Source organism: Sinocyclocheilus grahami, unplaced genomic scaffold (genome assembly GCF_001515645.1).
Source record: "Sinocyclocheilus grahami isolate Dianchi unplaced genomic scaffold, SAMN03320097.WGS_v1.1 scaffold125.1, whole genome shotgun sequence".
In the NCBI taxonomy this organism is placed as follows: Eukaryota; Metazoa; Chordata; class Actinopteri; order Cypriniformes; family Cyprinidae; genus Sinocyclocheilus; species Sinocyclocheilus grahami.
This window is the reverse complement of record NW_015505304.1, coordinates 1423356-1445580: the sequence shown is the minus strand read 5'-3', so window position 1 is coordinate 1445580 and position 22225 is coordinate 1423356. Positions and strand designations below refer to the sequence as shown.

Sequence of the window (22225 nt, the reverse complement as noted above, 5' to 3'; positions counted from 1 at the left end):
GAATGGCCTGTGGCGCGGAAGGATCGAAACATGGAAGTACCCGTCCTTCAGGTCGATCGCTGCGAACCAATCTTGAGGACGGATACACCTGAAGATGCATTTCTGCGTGAGCATCTTGAACGGGAACCTGTGAAGGGCCCGGTTCAAGACGCGCAGATCCAAGATAGGTCTCAACCCACCGCCTTTCTTGGGTACAATGAAGTAAGGGCTGTAAAACCCCGACCTCATATCGGCTGGAGGAACCGGCTCTATCGTGTCCTTCGCCAGTAGGACTGCGATCTCTGCACGCAAGACAGGGGCATCTGCTGCTTTCACTGAAGTAAAGTGGACGCCCCTGAACTTGGGAGGGCACCGGGCGAACTGAATCACATAGCCGAGCCTGACGGTTCGAAGGAGCCATCAAGACGGGCTGGATAGCTCTAGCCAGGCTCCCAGACACCGCGTAAGTGGCATCAACGGAACTACAGGCATACCCGCAGTGGGGCAGTGCGGAAGAACACAGGGACCCGGCCCGGGCGTCTTGTAGCCGGTCCGAGGCGGGGTCTGGGTGTGTGTAACACTGACCTGGGGGAGGGAGGAGGGAGTGGTTTGTTCACCATCTCCCGAAGAGCAACTCCCTCCATCTCTGGGTCGCCCGTCTCAGGGCCTCTTGCTCTTTCGCTTACCACCAGGTCTGGCGGGGGCCTGGACAGGCGGGGCGGCTGCTGCGGACGCTGTGCGGGGGCGGCGGCCAGGGGCCGCCCTCAGCGACGAGCGGGCTGAGGCGCTGCCACCAGCGGCCAGGTGGAGGCAGCAGCTGCACGCCGGGGCAGGATGTACCTGATGGCCTCAGTCTGCTTTTGGGCAGTGGAGAACTGCTGGGTGAAGTTCTCCACTGTGTCGCCGAAAAGGCCGGTCTGGGAAACGGGAGCGTTCAAGAATCTTGTCTTGTCCGTCTCGTGCATGTCGGCCAAACACAGTCAGAGATGGCGGCTTAGCCTGGTGCACTTGCAATAACGCCGAAGCGTGTAAGGCGGACGCAGCTTCTCCACAGGCCGTATAAGCAAGGCCGACGAGTGCCTACAGGCCCGGGAGGGTAGCAACAGTTTGCCCCGCCAAGTGGTAGCGGCATTTGGACACAACTGCATCGCAACCGACTGCTCCACCCCGGGAACTCCCGCTTACCCCCGTGCTGGACCGCCATCAAGGGTGGTGAGGGAGGATGAGGGTAGTTTTTACTCTACGTAGAGGTCAGGAGCAGAAGGATAGAACCACTCGGCTCCGAAGCGAAAAGCTGAATATGCGCTGCATCTGCTGCCTACTTATACTCACGCTGTGATCAGCAGCAGCTGGATACAATAATCGCATGCCAATGAGCATTGGCTCGTTTAGTTTACACTCGAAGTGGATTGGTCTCTCTAAGCGAGATCCCAATTTCGTCGGCCATCCGACATAACGTCGAGAGTGACCGACTGAAAGGGAACAGTGGAGCACAGTAGTGGCTGTAGATGGAAGAACGACAATGAGTGAGTTCCAGAACAATAGAATAGACAGAAAAAGGAGCAAAAGAGCGCTCAACTGTCACATTTGTAGACTGCAATCGTAATGCAGTATTTTAAGATCGTTCCAAATGGTACAGTTTGCAACTTAATTAGTAAAATAATAAATGCAAAATAGTGGGAAAGGTGAGAAAAAATAAACATACTTTGGGGTCAGTAAGTTTAAAAAAAGAAAAGAAAACAATACTTTAATTAAAAAAGATTTCTATTTCAAATGAATGCTGTTCTTTCAAACTTTGTATTCTTCAAAGAATCCTGAAAAAATGTTTTCCAGAAAAATATTAAGCAGCACAACTGTTTTAAATGTTCATAATAAGAAGAAATGTCTCCTGAGCAACTTGTCTCTTGCCTGACAAGATTAGTAATGTGCTAATGCTAAACTCTTATTTTAATCAATTGTGAGTGGCTCACTATGTTTTGGAACAGACCTAGACCCAGACCAGACCCAAATAAACACATGTTTTGGGCTGGAAAGTTTATGCTTTACATGCTGCCCCAAATTTCACATATCTTGCATTGCACAATGACAAAAATGACATTGAAAAAATTACATTCAATATCTGATTTATACTTGAAAAAATGTAGGGTTTTGAAAAAATGACAATTAATTATTAATTAATAATATGTAATAAATACGTAATAAATAAATAGATAAATAAGTAAGTAATTGCGTAAAATTGCGTAAAATTGCGTAGGACACTTGACCTGAAACATAATTTGGCATTGTATTAAATAAGAAAAAAAAATAATAATAATTATGTCTTTTTGGACCCCTCTGTGTTTTATGGCTTTGTAGATGTGTGTACTTGAATTGGAATAAGAATGGGAAACACCTTCATACAGAATTTCATGAAGGGTCCTGCAGATTTTGGGCAATTGTGGGATTTGTGACCAGTGGGGGAAAAAAATCACCGAATCCGGAGGAGGTGTCAGTGTAGGAGTCTGCTATTCATCATTTTCCACTGTCTGTGTTCACACTGGAGCCAAGCGGGCCCACTTGAGTGTGTGCCATTTTGATTATCTTTCTATTAGCCTCATGAATCCTACTTACTGTGTAGGAATGGCAATATCCCTGTAACCATAGCAACGGCGGACACGCCGACCAGGTCTTACCTCAAATCTCGGCATCACCCCAGTCCTGTGGTTACAAATGCTGGCATATTTGTCTCTGTCTTTAGCTTCGTCTCTCTGTCATTCTCACTGCTAGTTTATGCAGGATGCTTAAGTCTTTTATTTTTCACAGCAAGTCATTATTTCATTTTTTCCCCCGGGACTTCCAAGCCCCTTCCTGCTTTTTAAATTAAATCTGGTTGATAGGCAGAGTCTGTGTTAAACAGCTGTGTGTGCGTGTGTCTATGTGTATAACAGCATTCAGTATCAGTGCATTGGCTGTCTCCTGGGTAGTAGGAGTTTAATCCAATCTATCGAATCTTTCCTGAGGGCATTTCAAGATACCAGCTGTGGATGGCAAGTGACTGACAGGCAATTAAAATCGATAGAAAATGCTGGAAAACGGATCAGTCAATCAGTGGAAATCAAGAACCTATTAATTTGGGACCCGTAACTCACTCTGTCACTTTAGCAAGTCTCTTGCAACTGTTATGAGGTTAATTATATATAATTATTAGAGGTGTTAATTTTGCATCTAAATGTATAATTAATTATAAAAAAAATTTAAATAAAAAATAAAAACGCAATGTCATTAATTAAAATGAAATGTCATTTAAATTTATTGAAAATGTACTATCTTTGGCTATTGTCTAGTTGTTGTTTTTTTAGCATCTCGCCTCCTCGAGCTGTGCATTTTAACAGAATAGTTCGATGAAAATGTTATTTAATTGATTTAAAAAAATTATTTAACCCTATGTCATCCAAGATGTCCATGAGAAACAGAACAGATTTAGAGAAATTCCTCTGCAGATCCTCTGCAGTGAATGGGCGCCATCAGAATAAGAGTCCAAACAGCTGATAAAAACATCACAGTAATCCACACGACAGTCCATAAATTAACATAAAAACTACCAAAATAGTCCATAGTCTATCCCCTGTTGTTCTCTCACATCAAAATCCACTGATATATTTGTTTTTGCTTAAAAACATTGCTTGATTGGATATTTATCTCCTGATTCAGTTGAGATGACTTTTTCACTGGATAGTAAATATATTCAGCAAATTTTTCAGCACAAGTTCACCCAAATATTTAATTTCTTTTATAATTTTTAATTCACAAAAAAACAACCAACAACAATCCATTCAAATTAGACTAGACAGATGTCTTAACAGAGAACACAAAGCGGTAGCTTGACGCTGGTCTCCTCACACGCACATGGCATAGGACCAAATCCATTAATGATATCCCCCGGTGAGGGCGCAGTCACAGGATGATGCATCCACCCAGTGTTCAAACTATATCGTGAACTTTGGGGGAGCCCACTTGTTTTTTTTTCATAACGGGGGAGGGGGGGGTATGCACTACTTGCTTTATGCAAGCACTATATAGGATAAATTACTATACAGGATTTACCCTATTATAAATTATCGATACAAATTGATAGGTGAATCAACAAACAGCCACCCACAAATAGTCTATAAACGAAGCATCAGGCCGTCTTTGAGCTCACATGAACAACGGTTAAAGTTACTCGTCGTCAGGCTACAGAAGAATACTTCCTTCGTTCAATTAGGCCTAAGATATCGCAGACCTATAACAACCCAGCCACAACACATAATTGCGAATAACATGCCTTACCTTAACACAGAATAGACCACAGAGTCCAACATTTATATATTTTCTACGAATCTTTGAGTTATCATGTACTAAACATGAGTGGAATTTGCACCGCAGCGCCCCCACACCTTGATGCTCATGACAAGAATAGCATGTATAGTTATCTTTATTGAAGTGAATTAGGTTTAAATCACCGTCGGAACAAATTGGATTTTAGCCATTTGCCCAGGATATGCATTTTGGTGTGGGCGTCCTGATGTAGGAAGCATTATTCTGTTGAATGAAATTTTGTCTTCCTGGCTTTGATAATGAAAGCCCAATCTGAAGTAATTTGCATGAATTGCAAATACAAGAGGAGAGGGAAGGTGACTTGACTGGGATATGCGCGCTCTGATTGATTGCTATTAGTGAACACAAACTGATGACAAATCAGCAGCGGTTCTACACACGCACACATGCACTTCAACAAATGGCGTCCCTACTTGAATGCATTCATGACGGAGACACTCTCCGTATACCTAAAAGTCAACACAGAAATGGCTAAACAGCTACAAAGCTTTATCAAAGGCTTTTCTTTAGGCGGCGCTTAAACGAGCAGACGTTGTTAGGCTGGTGCAGCGAGGACAGCTGTTGCCACTCATTTACTCTCATCAAACCTCGTCTCTGAAATGCAGATAGCACAATAAGCTTTGAAAGCTCTGAAAATAAAGACCATGTATGCATTTGTGTCGTGCTTTGCCGAATCCCTTTGCGCCCATGATGTGTGTGTGCGCTTTGTGGTGCGTGTTTTTGATGTCCACAGTGTGACTATGCAGTGCTGAGGGTCTGTGCGTTTAAAGGCGCTTGTTGTTTGACAGAAATCACCTCCGCACCCTTGTCTGATCTGAGGTAGTTGTCATGGAGATGGTAAACATGCAGGGCTTTTAAACACTCTCTTGCCCATCAGCTGTTCTTCCCTTTGAATACATTACAGACTGTAACCTTATAATTACTTCTTTCTCTGTCCATCCCCCACCCTCTCTTTTTCTCAATGTCAATCACCTTTTTATTTCAGTTATATGCCAGGACAACATTTCAAATTTTTTAATTTTCATGTAAAATGTTTGTATTTATTTTACTGCATTATATCAATTGCCGATAATATTTTTAGCTAACAAAAAAACTGGAGCATGATAGATAGACATGAATTACAAATCTTACGGAGCCTTTCAATCCAGTAATCGCAGGTTATACTCTTTCTCAGCTAGATATTTAAAGGGTCATATGATGCAATTTAAAATTTTCCTTTCTCTTTGGAGTGTTACAAGCTGTTCGTGCATAGATAAGATCCCTAAAGTTGCAAAGACTAAAGTCTCAAACCCAAAGTGATATTCTTTATTAAAGTTAAGACTCGTCCACGCCCTCCTAAACTGCCTCGTTTAAACACGCCCCCACATGTCTACGTCACTGTGTGGGAATATTTGCATAACACTGCCCAAATGCCCAAAAGAAAGAAGGCGTAACTTTGATTCTCGCTGTAGTATTGTTGCCACCGCAACAATACTACAGCGTCGTGGAGACGCTGTGTGTTTCGTTGTGAAAGCGAAACTACATTGTTTGGCCTTCCAAAAGACATTTATGTAGATCGGGGGCGCATTCCCTTCAGAAACAATGTAATCCACTGCGAGTTCAGCGGCTCAGATGTCGGGAGTAAATGACGACGGCTATGTTCATTATTACATCCAACAACAGAACACCTCAATCGCTTAGGAGTCATTCTTGTCTACATCTGCTCCAGCAGTGAAACATTGGCGGACTAATGACAGCTCATTCAGGGTGGGTCTAAGGTAAGACGCCAGTTCAGTCTGTGCTGAAACGCCACTGTCAATCAAACTATCGTGGGAGGGGTGACGTCACACAGACAGGCATCTGAGCTCGAATTTCAGTTCAAACAACTTGTAAAAGTGTATGTAGCATCCTATGACCCCTTTAAGTTGTATTTACAACACTGTTCTAGAACAGTTCAACCCAAATATTCAGATGTCTGCAGCGCGTTTTACAGAGGACTGTTTATTTATACAATGCATCTTTGCACAAAGGCTGTTTCTATAAAGTGGGGCAATTCCAACTTTGCAAGGACAGTCTGACGCTTCTGACTCACAGTCTGTAAGTACGTTTTCATATTTAACGAATTTGCCACTGATGGAACAAACACGGGTTTTGAACAGTGTAGAGTAGCGCTTGTTGTTTGTCGTTTCTCCGATCACAAATGCAGACATGGTTTTATGTTTACGCGGTGCGATACGCAACGCAACGTGTAAAAAGACAGTATAAGTCATTATAATCAGTAATTATGTCCCCACTGGATGCAACAAATGCCTCGTTTGTAATGGGTTTTATTGGTTTTGTCTCATCGCGCCGGGAGACGGCATCACAGTATGGTAAGGGGCGTAACATTTCTGTCACACGCTTGAGGTATTCAGCCAATCACAATGCACTGGATAGCTGGCCAATCAGAGCACACCTCGCTTTTCAGACCAATGAGCTTTGTAAAAATCTACGCGTTTCAGAAAGGCGGGGCATAGAGGAGCAACAATAATGTACATTATGTGGAAAATAATGTGTTCATAAACACATTGCATTACACCAAATACACAAAATAATGTTCTTTTTAGCAACATCATATGACCCCTTTAATAAATGCAAGGCATAAACATAAATTCATAAATGCAGTGTATTACTCTGGGCTGTTGAATTATTGAAACTTCAGTGCCCACCTGAGGTTTAACTTCCTTTCAGAAACTTTCACTGACACTGAGAGTAACCATTAAATGTTTAGAGATCCATTTTGGAAAAGGCCCCTGTTGACCATGGCAGTCATTTGCTGTAGCTACAAGAAGTCCGGTCAGCAGGGTCTATTAGGTGAAATGTACAATAATGACATAATAGAGCTGACATGAAAGCAGCACAGCCTTTGCTTTCTTGCACTCTGACACATTTAGTCATCTATATTTTGCGACCCGCAAATACATGTTTGCTCCAGGCAGGAGTATGGGATCATGTGAGACTATAATGGTTTTATTAATTGAACCAAGAATTCCTGTGGCTCCCATAGCTCATAAAAAGAAATTATTTACAGATCTAGTAAATTAGTTGTCTTGATTATGTGCTGGACAGGTTCTGTGTGTTTCTCCCACACATGTCTGTACATTCCCGCTCATCTGCATTAAGATGGGTCTGTCTGCTCGCTGTCTCTCTTTCTGTATCTTAACAAGCTGCCACTCCTGTGCTGATTGCAGTGGTAAAGAGTAATTAACTGAGGAGATAGAGAGAGATCGTTCAGAGTGTGTTATCTGCACACTCGCCAGCTGAAATCTGTGTCCAGAATAATGGGATTGAATTGGCTTGTCACCATGACAGAACTACAGTAAATACTTCTTGCAATATTAAAAAAGTGCCAGGTAAGCTGCGTAGCCGACAGGGATTATGTGGATTTCACCATCAATGACAAGCTTTCAACCGCCGTGCAAAAGTTTTTATTTTCAAAAGGATGATTATTTTTTCCCCCAGTAGCATCTGCGTTACTACATGAAAAAGTACTACAATAAAAACAATTTTGAATAATTAAAATATATATTTTTAAGTATTTGGCTATTAATGCCAGAATAAATAATTCATTTATAATAAATTATCCAGTTATCCAAGAATAAAAACGATTAAACAATTAAAATAAATTGCACTATTGTTCAAAAGACAAAAACTAAAAAAAAAAAGGTTTCCACAAAAATATTAAGCAGCTTAAGCACCAAATCAGCATATTAGAATAATTTCTGAAGAATCATGACACTGAACACTGCATAATGGATGCTGAAAATTCAGCTTTGCCATCACAGGAATAATTTACATACAGTATATTAAACTAGAAAACTGTAATGTATGTAATAATATTTTACAATATTATAAAATACTGTATTTTTTTACAGTAAAAATTTACTGTATTTTTTCCCACAGAATTTTTTTTTACTGTTTTTTTCCCACAAATAATTTTTGTAAAAGTACCAGCTCCAAACATTTGAACGGTAGTGTAGCTCATTAGTGCCATATCATAATACAAGCTACCTACAAGTAGAAATAATTGATACCTTTTTTAAATCTGATTTTTAAAGCTATAAATGCCAGAATAAAGGCTCCATTAAAATGAAGTATTATGAATAAACAATGAAATTATAAAAAAAACAAAAAACAAACAAACACATGGCTTGTTGGTATAGTGGTATTATTTTCATAAAGTTGTGTAAATCCTCTGTCATTATTTCAGGGGTTTTAGTTGAAATATTTAATATATAATCATACCTTATAACTAAGGTACTGTATGTATATCCCAGGTGGTAGATGCTGTACTTGTTTTATAGTAATGGTTCTGAATTGTGGCCTTTCATTACACAGACTGTAAAAATGTATTATTATCCCATATTTTTAAGAAATGCTCATAGTCGTGTTCACATGCTACCACTGGTAAAAGTATAGCATATACACTATATATAGTATATGCTGAAATGCACAATACAACATTGTCATAAACTAAAAAGTAAACAGAGAAATGGATGTAAAGGTAACAGTAGACTGCTTCAAAAATCATTTAGACAGGGCTGTATTACAAGTGACTCTGTGCACCTGTGTGTATAATGCACTTTCTTGCCCATAACCTTATTCCTCTTGCACTAATCCACGCTTCTGCAATTGTCTTCATGCATGGATTCATCATATGAGGATGGCAGCCATTTTTCCCTCTTTCATCATAGTAGAGCTTGGCTAGTCAAGATCCACTTTCTCCCTGCCTGTGCTCAGTACCAGCATGGATCACTTCTTATTACCCATCTCCTCACTATTGATCAGGAGCAGAGCCCTGGGCAATCAGACCATGTTTTTTCCCTATAGCTAGAATAATTTGCTCTGCCGTTAGAGATCTTGATAGTGTTCTGTCCTCTGTTTTTCTTCCTCTGGTGGTTTTTCTCAGTCTGTAATAGTGATTAAACTCATGACCCTGTCTTAGACGATCTCCCTGCCCTAAAAAGCTTGCTGAAATTGGAATATTGATTCAATAAAATTTTCCATTGATTTGACTTTTTCCTTATTGCTGTTCTGTCCATTTTCTTTACGTGATAAAGGTAAAAACTAACCTAGACTTTTCACTGCCTAGTGGTGGAAAGAGCACTTTTTCCTTCAGTTTGTGAAAATTGCAGTTGCAGAGATGTTTACAATAAAACACTGTATGATTTTGCTTTAATTTTACAGAGCTATTGTGGGTGTAACATTGTGCCTTCAAATCAGAAAAACATGAAATCAGATGTCTAGAATTAAAGTTCACCCCCTGCTAGTTTTGTACGCCTCCATCATGTGGTGTTGGATGCTAACCACCGTTACACCTACGCTAATCAGCGTTCCACTGAGTTGCCTCCATCCCCAAAGAACTAACTTCACCAAACAGACTAAATATTTAACGACCACAGTTTAAGAAGCGCTCTTGAACATTCTGAGGTCATAGCACAACCCTCTACGCACACCGTGGCAATATAATCGCCATTGGCTAGTACATTTTTTTTGTTTACTCGCCCGACTGATGTAGTATTTTAAACACACAAAACACACACACACACACACACACACACACACACGTTTACTTGGCTATCTAAATGGGGACATTACATAGACTTCTATTGTTTTTATATACAGATAGTTATACACTTTTTAACCTAAACCCACCCCTACCCCTCACAGAAAACTTTCTGCATTTTTACAATTTCAAAAGTAAAAAAAAAACTTTTTTTTACTTTATTTGAACAGTTTTACAAATGAGAACATCCACAAATTGAGGTTTTTGCCGATTTTGTCAGGCTTTGCTCACTTTTGGGTACACATTTGTCCCCAAAATATGGTTAAGTAGGTATACACACACACACACACATGATTCCACCCAATCAGCTTATCTTTGTCAAATAGAATAGCTTCTTAAATAACTGAATGTGCACTCTTAACTTCAGCCAATCAAGCATTATATTATGATATTATGATAATTAAGCACCATTTAATGATACAACTAGTGATTAGAACTAAAACTTGGTAACCATGAATGAATGCATATTTGTCATTTTAACTGAACTTAGGACTGGTGGTGGTGTTTAAGATATTGTTGGTCATAGGTAATAGTAATTATTATTAAAAGATACTACTACTACTACTACTATTATCTGCTGGGTTCACGAATATTAATCACGTTGTCAGCGTTCGCTCGAACTGATTTGCTGAAATCAAAACAGGGACGGTAATAGATGAGCGCCAGCCAACGATAGCTGTTCACGCATTAGCTCCGCCCACTGCCGAGAAACCAGCATATCGTTCTTAAATTCTTAAAAGCTGAATAATTCTAAATGAACTCTTGTTATTTTGACAGGAAAATACAACAAAGAATATGGTACCGCGTCGATTGAGTCAGCGTGTTAATCAAGTGAAAATCTGTGCCAATGGCTAATGTTAGACATTATTTAGTCGCCCAGAGTAAGATTTAGTCGCATATGCGAGTGATAGTAATGTAGAGGGTTGTAGCAGGTCATTTTAGGTTTATCTCTGGAGAGAGGGACTGTGTTGTCAGTGTGCTCTACTGTTAGATTGAAGCAAATGCTACAAAATATTCTGGCAATACTATGGTACACTGATGACAATAATAGCTTGGTGCTTTTACATAATAATCATCAACAATTTTTAAATTGTATGTCTGATCTTATTATAACCTACAATGGAAGCTATAAATAGGCTTAGTCATTTGTCATTCTGTTTTATTTTCAGGTACCTCACAGTCACAAGCTAATCATTAGGCCACTTTAGCATGCTGCTAGCTGATTATTTTGTGGCCCCCCCCCCCCCCAAACAAATATCTGCAGCCGATTCTGAAGATATTTGATAGTCTTGTCAATCAAAGTGCTGATTGCAACATTGAACCTAATGTAAACCCATAACCCTAACCTCAGCTCTAACCTTAACTTAGCTTTGGTAGCACAACCTGGTAGATAGCATTACTGTTTGTCACGATCAGATTCGTCCATGATTTTTCACATTTCTTGACAGGCAACCAGTGTTGTTATTGTTAACTATCTATCAAAAATAGTTTTCGATAATTGAAATAAAGCTGAAATACAATATCCTAAACTTAAGAAACATTAACAAACATAGTTAAAAATGTTGCCTTTGCAACTATCTGCAATAAATAAGTTTACATACTAAAAATTTTTTTTTAAATAAATAAAATAAAAGATAAACAAATAATTAAAGCTATATATAAATATTTTTTTAAATGGTAAAAACACGTACCAAAATTACTAAAACTTTTAATTTATTTATTTTATTCGAAATATAAAAATAAAAGTGAAATCAAAATATTATTGAATACTATAATAGTACAAAAATAACATAATACTAAAATAACACTGCAGGTGCTTGGGTGTTGAATTGACCGTTCGCAAAGAGCTTGATTGACGGGCAATCTGACCAGTCATAACGCCGAATCCGCCATCTTGCTCGACAAACAAATCAGATAGGATAGTAGATTAACTTTGGTGGACTTAAATCTGAAAAATTGTGTGTATTATTGACGTCTTTCCACGGTTGAAATAAAATACATTCTTATGTTCATTTATGTTTATTTCATGCTTTAAGTAAATATGAAAAGACGATCGGTTCACGTGTGCTGCTTGAACTGAGGCAATACAGTGATCTGTCACGACACATTAAAGAGCCACAAAATGGCATTTATTGTTTGAATTTCTTAAAAAAATGACCAAATTTGAAAGCTGAGACCTTGTTTCATACCAGGTTTTGCAAAGGTTCTATTGACCAGTGAAATTGGCTGGGGGGTGGGATTTGCTGCTTTGGGAAAATATATAACACTGTTTTAATTATGTTAAAATATGAAGGGGATCTCTTTTGGAACAGGCTTTGCAAACAGATTCCTCTTGTGGTCTGGGGATGTCAATCTGCAGGGGGATTGAATCTTGCATGCCAATGACATAAATTAACTGTTTGACTGTTTACTCTCATTTATTTTACTGATAATGTTTGCTGATGCTTTATTGAACTGAACATTAGCCTAGTTTAAATGTTTAAGAAATAGGTTGCCATAAAACTAAAAATATATTGGCTGTATGACAAGAATTGCAAAATGTTCTCTTCAAGGGAAATATCTTATTAGTTTGGAATAACACGAGGATGAATAAATAAGGACAGAATGTCAATTTTGCGGCAAATTATTATTTTAATGTTTAACAGCTTTTGCTGTATGATTTATAAGCGTTTTGAAAAATGGGGTCATGGGGTAATGTCCTCATAAGTCACCTTCTTTTAATACCTATGTCATACCCATGTCAATATACAAATTTGTGTCCTCATATGTCACAAAAACGTGCATGCACACACACACACACACGCACTGGCCCGACAATCTCTCTGCCTTGGCTGGCTTAGATTAGGCACATTAATTTAATTACACATGTCTTGTTTGCACCAAATCTGATTATCATCAGGCAATGACATCACGGATCGCTCCCTTGCTGGTGCATGAAAATCTCAAAGAAGTTAGGATGTGTTATGGCACGCCAGGTTATTTGTTTATTGTTGTTCATCTGAAGGCCTTGTTTGGCAAAACCCATCTTTATCAAGTTCCATTGACTTGATAATAGTCTCTCTAAATATGGTTCCAATGTTGTTTAAGGTGTCACTTTAGAATGGTTGGTCGGTTACAACAATGCCATACAACTGGTTTACATTCTGGCTCAAAGCCAGAGTAGATAAATAAATTAAGAACTAATCAAAAGCCTCACAAGAGCAGTTAAATGACAGTGGTGGCAGGTTCTTTTATGTTAGCTGGTTTGTCTTTGCGATGTCAACACAATGAGAGAGGCAGGAGAGACGTGAGGCATGTGTGAGAAAGACTGAACGCTGATTCATCTTTAGCATTGACTGGCTCAGTCTACCAGCAGCAGGAGAAGATCCATGCTGTGCTGCTTGGTCTCAGCTTGAAAAGCTAATTTCACTGTTAGAATGTTTGTGACCAGACTCAAAAATGCCATTTAGGGAAAGTAGTATCATTGGGTGGTGGTCAAGGCAGTTCTGTTTAATGCTTAGGCTAGACTTCTGATTAAATATTGTAATGGAATATATTTTATAATAAATGTTGCATTTACTAAGTGTGTTTTTTCATAAGTACATTTCTAAATATCAATGGAGCTACAACTATAAAGTTTCCACTAATGTTGCCAAAGATCAAAGTTGTGTGTTAAAGAAGTGTGTTTATTTTAAAATGTAGACCATGTCCCTTTTGGGTTTCCATATTCTAATGCACATTCTGGATGACAATGAGTGTTTTTAATTTCAATTAAAAGTTATCAGGCTGTTAAAATAAGGGCTTCTGAGAAAAGATTGCTGGATATGCTAAAGTTTGTGAGGTTTGTGAGATTTTATTAAAGGGGTTATATGATGCTGCTAAAAAGAACAGTATTTTGTGTATTTGGTGTAATGAAATGTGTTTCCCCTTCAGGAACTCGAGCTGCGTCGAGTCGCTTTGGGAACGCCCTTGCGTGACCGGGTTCTGAAGCACGTGTCAAATCCGTCCAATGGAGCAGCGAGACGTCACGAGCAGGGTGACGTAAGCACCAGAAAGCATAAAAGCACATCCGGCCGGGCGCAAACCAGCTTCTGCTCTTCAGTAGCGCTCTGTGTATGTGTCTGTCTATTTACTGTTGTCTGTCCGCACATTAAATATAAAAGACGTACTTACAGTCTTTGAATCAGAACAGCCAGCATTGTAGCCTACTCTTCCAGGATCAGGAAACAGTGCTGCACACATCCGAATATTTGGGTTGAAATGTTCTGGAACAGTGTTGTAAATACAACTTAACCACTGATTTCTAGTCGTGTCCATTTTTGGAAGGCCAAACAAAGTAGTTTCGCTTTCACAACGAAACAGCGTCACACACCGCAGCCTACAGTGAGCAGAGGCCGGGGGCTAGAGTGAGGAGCGGCAGGAGGGTTAGAGTGAGCAGAGGTGGGTGAGCTTGAGAACGGCGCGGCCGGCGATTTCGACGAAGGAGCGTCCGGAAGGACATGTGACGACTCCGGGCTAAACTCCTCTTCGTCCACGGTGAAAGCCGATCCGGCGATCGACAGCGCAAAGTTGTAGTATTTCCTCAGCAACCAGCACGGATCAGCTCCAGGCATGACGAAACAGATATCATCCTCTTTTGGAAGACCAAACAAAGTAGTTTCGCTTTCACAATGAAACACACAGCACCTTCACGACATGGCGGCGGGAACAACAAAACTACAGTGAGAATAAAAGTTATGCCTTCTTTCTTTGCGTGAACATTTAAGCGACGTTATGCAAATCTTCCCACATAGCGACGTAGACATGTGGGGGCGTGTTAGAACGAGCCGTTTTAGGTAGGTGTGGCTGACTCAACTTTTATAAAGAACATCTTTTTGGATTTGAGACTTTAGTCTTTGCAACTTTACAGATCTTCTTTATGCACTAAGTGCTTGTAACACTCCAAAGAGAAAGGAAAAATTTAAAAATCGCATCATATGACCCCTTTAATGTAATTATTAGGACCCCATTGACTTTCAGAATATTTTCTTTCATTAAGAAACAATAGAAAATAAGGTTTGGAACAGCATGACTTCATCTAATAAACCTGAAATTGCCGGACACAGGTGCATTCTCTGTGGAAAGTATTTTTGATCTTGGACGGGGATGAGGCCTAATCTGTGTCTTGGACTCCCATCCTGTTATTATGCAGTAGCATTAAGCATTTCATTATGAAAACACCCACACATTGGCATGATGCATGTGAGTGTGTGTTCATATACTGTATGTGTGGGAACAGCATGACTCATTAATTCCTGTGTGTGTGTGTGTGTGTGTGTGTGATGTGAGCATGTGTTTTAATTGTGTATGCCTGCACAGTTATATGCACTCATTGTTCTGTGTGAGCAATGTGTATGTTGCAAGTGCATTGGTGTGTGTGCTTTCATTTGCATGTAGGAATCCTCATGGAAGGGTGTAAGTGTTTGTAGCTATTTGAGTACTGAATTTAGCCCAGCTGGAGTCAGGAACGGGGACACCATGGCCACAGCCTGTCCAGATGGTCCTCCACCCGACCATGCAACTGACTGGCCAATTCTTCCCCCGTAAGGCTCTGAACTCACCATTAGTTCAGAACCCTTTAGTATAGAACATACTGGGTATTTAAAGATGCATCCCTTGGTGTTGTTTTTCTTGGCCTCGAATCATAAACTGATAAGTTTGTTGGATAAAAAGTGACGTGCTGTTTGATTTTTGCATCAAGGTGCTTAAACATTCAGGCCGCCAGCTAACAGTTTCATTATTAGGTTGGGCATTGAATGATGGCAGTACAAAAAAAAAGCTAATTTAAGAAATACTGAGGTCTGTCATATTCTTTGCAAGGGTGATTTTTCTGGCTTGGAGAGTTCACTGTTAGCTAAAAGGAATGGTTCATCCAAAAAATGAAAATGTACTCTGGCCACCCAAGGGTGTAAATTTTGAGAAATTTTGCATTATATCGCTTGCTCACCAATGGATTCTCTGCAGTGAATGGGTGCTGTCAGAATCAGAATTCAAACAGCTGATAAAAACATCACAATAATCCACTTAATTCCAGTCCATCGACATCTTGTGAAGCAAAAATCTGTGTATTTGTAAGAAACAAATCAATCATTAAGATGTTTTTAACTTCAAATCATTGCTTGCGGCTAAAATACAAGTTCTCTGTCCATAATATTGCTTTCTCCAGTAAAAAAATGATCTGGTCTGAATTGGGAGAGAAATATGCACAGATCAGGCACCAACAGTTCAAAACAAATGTCAGTGGACTTTGATTTTCACTTTTTGGACTTTTTTTTTTTCACTGGACAGACCGTTATTATGGATTATGTACTTGTATTTTGGCCAGAAGCAATTTAAAATTATTATTATTATTATATATATATATATATATATATTTTTTTTTTTTTTACAAATTACAAATAATTAATCTTATATTAATTTTATATTAGTGTCAGGATCAGAAATTCATGCTTCAATTTTTAAATGATTCAGAAGTTGCCTTCTCAAGTGGCATGATGACAAATGGCTGATGGATTTTGGCCTCTAATCTAATAGCAGTCTTGGGCTTTCAGATGGACAGAGCTGTGCATGTATTGGATGGAGGCTTGCAGAAAGCCACATGCAGGCATTAAATATTAAATACAGTTTGCTTAAGGTTTATTTGGCATGGTTGGTATGGTACATAAAGTGTACCAAAAAATGTAATGATTTATGATTAAAACATAAATAAAAATAAAAAATAAATCATCTGCAACAGTAGTGTGTTTTATATATATAAAGTATTTTTTGAAATTACAGCTGTGTTTGGCTCTGATCTATATGCCCTTTTATGAACATTCAACGAACTGTTCTTCATGTACACACAGTGAATGTGACTATTGACGATGACCTTTTCTGTTTAACTGATTTATTTTGGCACTATTTATTCTAGTGGTGAAGGTCAGATATGGTTGATGTTGTTACAGGGAGGAAAAGTTATTGGTGTAAATGCATTAAAATGTGTGTTTCTTACAGTTGGATAATCCTGATGAACAGGCTGCCCAGATCAGAAGAGAGCTGGATGGACGGCTCCAAATGGCTGATCAATTCACCAAAGTAAGTGTTCCGATCTCAAACAGTTACACATGAATCTGTTGCATACTGTACTTTTTAGGCTTATAGTGGAGCCTATTCTAGTCTCGTTTTGTCCCTCTTGGTCACAATAGATTTTCTTTCCTTAACACCTTGAATAGGCTGGCAGGTTCCCCAAGTTTGTGTCCAGGGACATGGAGGCCATGTACATCGAGGAGCTAAAGTCATCAGTGAACCTGCTGATGGCCAATCTGGAGAGTATGCCGGTGTCTAAAGGAGGAGAGTTCAAACTGCAAAAGCTCAAGAGAGGCCATAACACTTCCATCATTGACATGGGCCAAGAGGACGAGAATCAGCTTTCCAAGTCTGACGTAGTTTTGTCTTTCACTCTAGAGGTACTTCTTCTTGCTTAGTGTTTTGTCATTGGGTTATAAAACCCGCTTGACACTCTAAACCACCATTTGAATTGGATTCATATTCTGAGCATCTCTGAGGGGCACTTTGAGCCATTTCTGGGATCAAACTCTCCTTGCTGACTACTTTTTTTGTCTTAATTTAAATATAGCTATCCACCTTATTTTTCAACATGGAAGTAAGCCGTTTTCTGTGAATGTGCAATACTTCCGGTTCATTAGCCGTTGTAGGGACGTAACGAGAAGAAGAGCAAAGTGCAGTAAATGGTAAAACTGTTTCCACTACAAACCAGCATGTTCATAATTAAGAAAATACATTAAAATAATGTGGTAAGACACACCAGTTTGCAATATCAAGCAGCAAAACAAGCTGTTGTGTACATCTAAAAATAGCTGGAAGCGGATGACACTGGAAGCCAGACACATTTTATTTACCAATGGCTGTGCCTGCTCTCACTGGAAAAATAAGGTGGATAGTTCAGGTAAATAAAAAAGGACAAAATAAAGAGAAAGAGAAAATAATATACTTACAGATATTCAGATATTCCCATTGAGATATTGTTAGATTTCTCAAAGAACCACTGAGAAAAACAAATGTAGGTAATTAAGTAATTTTCTTTATCTTTAAAAAAAAATTGTGAACAACACAGACATTTGATTCGTACATGAGTAAAATCACATACACCTGTGAAACACAAAACTGAATAGGGTTTAAGAGTAAAATGCAGCCTGCATGAAAGATCAGTGTTCAAAATTTTTACCTAGTGGTTATAGATCTGGGCTTATAACTCAAATGTTGCAGCTTCGACCATGTGCAGTTTCAGTGTTCTGAATAATATTGCATCAAACATTGACTTTTGAATTCTCACACAAGTTTGTCTTAACCATTATTTTTGGCTTTGCTTCAGATCTTTTTTTATAACACTAAGCTTTCCAGATTACCACATCCCATTGCCCACACTTAAGAAAATAGAATTTCTATGAGCATATGAAACAAATGCAAACACAACATCGACTCCTTTTTCACCACCATCTTGTTGTAGCTTGTGATTTGATAGGAATTGATCTGATCATCAGCACACAGAAATGTCCTGATGAAATAATTGAATCTGTGATGGTCTTGACATTCATCACTGGCTTGATGTAGGATTTCTGTACTTCCTTTTATCAGGTGAAAATTTCATTTGCACAGCCATTGCTTTGAGTATCTCATTACAACATGTTGCATGTCAACGTCAAATATCACAGGCCATGTTGGTGCATAAGCAATATATTGGTCTTTGATTTGCAGAATGCGACAAATTGAAAATGTCACCTTATGTTCATCATGCAGGTTTAAAAGAGGGCAGGAGAATTCTGAATTTGTAAGCAGCAGATAAGTCTGTGTGTGTAGACAAGTCTTACTTAGCACAAACGAGACCGAAAATCCTGAGTGGCACTGACAGCCTGCTATAAAGCTAGCTTTAATCAAGTGACATTATCTGAGAGGAGATATTCCCTGAAGAAGGGGGCAATAAAACCATGTGATGTATGTCGTGTGTTAACAGCCCGTTCCCCTTTCATTGATACCTTTGTGATGACAGCTTTATCTGACACATCTTACATCCTCTGTCCTCATGCACGCCAGCTGTGTGTGGGTTTGGATAAAAGTGCTTCTAACTTATCTCACATGTCAAAGGATTAGTTCACCCAAAATGTAAATTCTGTGATCATTTATTCACCCTGATGTTGTTCCAAACCAGAATGAACGTTCTACCAGTGAAAATAAACTGAGAATACAGAATAATGTGTTTTTTTCCAAATGCAATTACAATGATTGTAGACAGAAGCTTTCAAGCTTCTGAAATATGTAAAATCATCATAACATATAATACGATTACTAAAGACACTGAAATTTCACTGATAATCTACCAGTGGGCTGTTAACTAAATCAGTCTGATTCATACATGAGTTATTCAGAATGGTGAACTTGAATGAACTGATTCACTAAATAGATTTGACTCAAAAGATCATTTTTTACCTTGATCCTAATTCAATTTTGTCAGTAATATGTCCATTTCTAGTATTTTGATTAATTTATGCAGGTTTGCAGACCATTTACAAGCATTATATAATTGGGCCAATCATATTGTCACTCTTTAGTTTTCTTTTTTACCTCACACTAACGCTACAAATTAGGATCTCTGAAAAATTAGAAAAAATATTGATTCATACATTATTGGACAATATTTCACACAACATTAAAATAATGTTTTGTTTTATTTTTGTAGTGTCATTTTATTTGTAGAAAAGGCATTGTCTCCTTTACTTTCTTGAAGTAATTGTACAAAATTCCAAGTTGGTTTTGGGGTTATGACAGTGTGTTTTTTTTTGTTTGTTTTTTTCACAATTGAGTCGTCTCTATAGATTTAATCGTATTTGTTCCACAGGTGGTGATTATGGAGGTACAGGGTCTAAAGTCTTTAGCGCCAAACCGGATTGTTTACTGCACCATGGAGGTGGAAGGTGGACAGAAACTTCAGACCGACCAGGCAGAGGCCTCCAAACCAACGTAGGTCTTGAAGAAATTTCTTGTAAATATTATGTATGTTTTTTGCATCAACATTAAATTAAATCCAGTTTCACTTCTCAGTGAAGTTCAAGCACTGAGAAAGTTTATAAACAGTATTATTTCTTAGAGCCTCCAAGCCTTGAAAGCTGCTGTCTGGAATTAATGATTCTCTTGCAGACTGATTAAATCAGTCTATGTACACTAACCAACACAAACCTGTTTAGGTTTGATTACTTGTGTTCATGCATACAGGCACATTCCCAATGAACCGTTCAGAGCTGGAGGAACTTAATCTCAAATCCCATCAAATGCTGTTTGCTGAAGCTGTGTGTGTGTGTGTGTGTTGTTTAGCTCATTACATGATCAGTTGATCTTATTATTGTGCACACAGTAGGCCCATTCTGTTTGTGATGAGATGTAACGCTTCATGATGAAGTAACAATTCTGGGCAAGTAATCAACACTTACGAAAACCGTACGCTGATCGCATTACTCAACTAGACTTATCATATTTGTTTGTGTGTGAGGAGATTGATTCGAGTGTAAGAGAGAGAGGAAACACCACACACACAATTCTCACACTTTTCACTGAACATGCTTCACCCACTCATTTGGTCAGCTTACACTCACACTCACAATGATTTCTGTCACATTTCTGGAATTGTAAATTATTTCTTTTGTCGTAGAACAACATCTCTTGTTGTTAAAAGTTCCCTTTAAATGATAATCTTGCTGCAAAATTACCTTGAGTTCACTCTGGAACATGAGCAGTCAACTATGAAAAACCTGTTTCTACTTCAAAGTATGTGCAACTTTTTAGTATACAGTATGACTTTATATCTTGCAATTGCAAAACTTTTTTTTTTATAACTGAGCTTATATCTTGTCTTACAGTCTGCCTTTATATCTCACAATTTGACTGTTTTGTACACAATTGAAACTTTGTTTCACATGACTGACTCACATGATCTTTTAATCTCGTAATGTGAAATTTTATTTCACAGTGTGACTTTGTCTTTTAATTGAACTGTATCTCATAATTACGATTAACTTAATATACTTTATATCTCACGATGTGACTATCTCTGGCAGATGACTTATATCAGTGTGACTTTATATCTTTTAATCTGACTATATCTCACAATTGAGATTTTCTAATAACGTTATATTTCGCAATGTGACATTAGCTTACAGTTGTAAATATTTTCCAATTTTAACTTTGTTTTTCATAAATGACTTAATATCTCACAGTGGGACTACTGTATATTTGACTTTATATCATGCAGTTGCGATTTTTGCAAAGCTAACTTTATATCTAATAATGTGACTTTACATCTCTCTTTTTCGACTTTTTCTCACTTTACATTGTATCTCAATGTGACTTTACAAATGACAACATTTTACAGTTTTCAATTGCAAACATCTCACAATTGCATCAGGTTCTCATAACTGACTTTATATCTCAGAATGTGATATATATTTTTATTCTCACAAGTTTATTCCACAACTTTTTCTCATAACTGAATTTAAAGGGGTCATATGATGCGATTTAAATTTTTCCTTTTTCTTTGGAGTGTTACAAGCTCTTGGTGGATAAAGAAGATCAGTAAAGTTGCAAAGACTAAAGTCTCAAATCCAAAGAGATATTCTTTATAAAGTTAAGAGTCAGCCACACCTACCTAAAACGGCTCGTTCTGACACGCCCCACATATCTACCTCACTATGTGGGAAGATTTGCATAACGCCGCCCAAATGTTCACGCAAAGAAAGAAGGCGTAACTTTTATTCTCACTTTAGTATTGTTGCCGCTTTCCGCCATGTCCTGAAGACGCTGTGTGCCTCGTTGTGAAAGCGAAACTACTTTGTTTGGTCTTCCAAAAGAGGACGATATCCGCTTCGTCATGCCTAGAGCTGATCCGTGCTGGTCGCTGAGGGAATACATCAACTTAGTGCTGTGGATCGCCGGATCGGCTTTCACCGTGGACGAAGCCCGGGGTCGTCACATGTGCTTGCCGCTCCTTCGTCGGATCCGCCGGCTGCGCCGTTCTCAACCCCGCCGCCTCTGCTCACTCTAAGCCGGGGCTTCCGCTAGGCCACTGTGTTTTTCATTGTGAAAGCGAAACTACTTTGTTTGGTCTTCCAAAAGAGGACACGACTACAAATCAGTGGTTAAGTTGTATTTACAACACTGTTCCAGAACAGTTTAACCCAAATATTCAGATGTGTCCAGCGCATTTTATGGAGGACTGTTTCCTGATCCTGGTAGAGTAGACTA

The 22225-nt window shown here is 38.7% G+C and overlaps 1 protein-coding gene across 1 annotated transcript in view; it reads left to right on the top strand.

The window, feature by feature from the left end:
* LOC107590158 (calcium-dependent secretion activator 1) overlaps positions 1–22225 on the top strand; it is a 125618-nt gene that overhangs the window by 25333 nt on the left and 78060 nt on the right. Inside the window, exons 5-7 of the mRNA XM_016278774.1 lie at positions 16931–17011; positions 17149–17382; positions 19830–19951. Of these exons, the coding sequence (XP_016134260.1) occupies positions 16931–17011; positions 17149–17382; positions 19830–19951 (437 nt within the window). The remainder of the gene's footprint in view (positions 1–16930; positions 17012–17148; positions 17383–19829; positions 19952–22225) is intronic.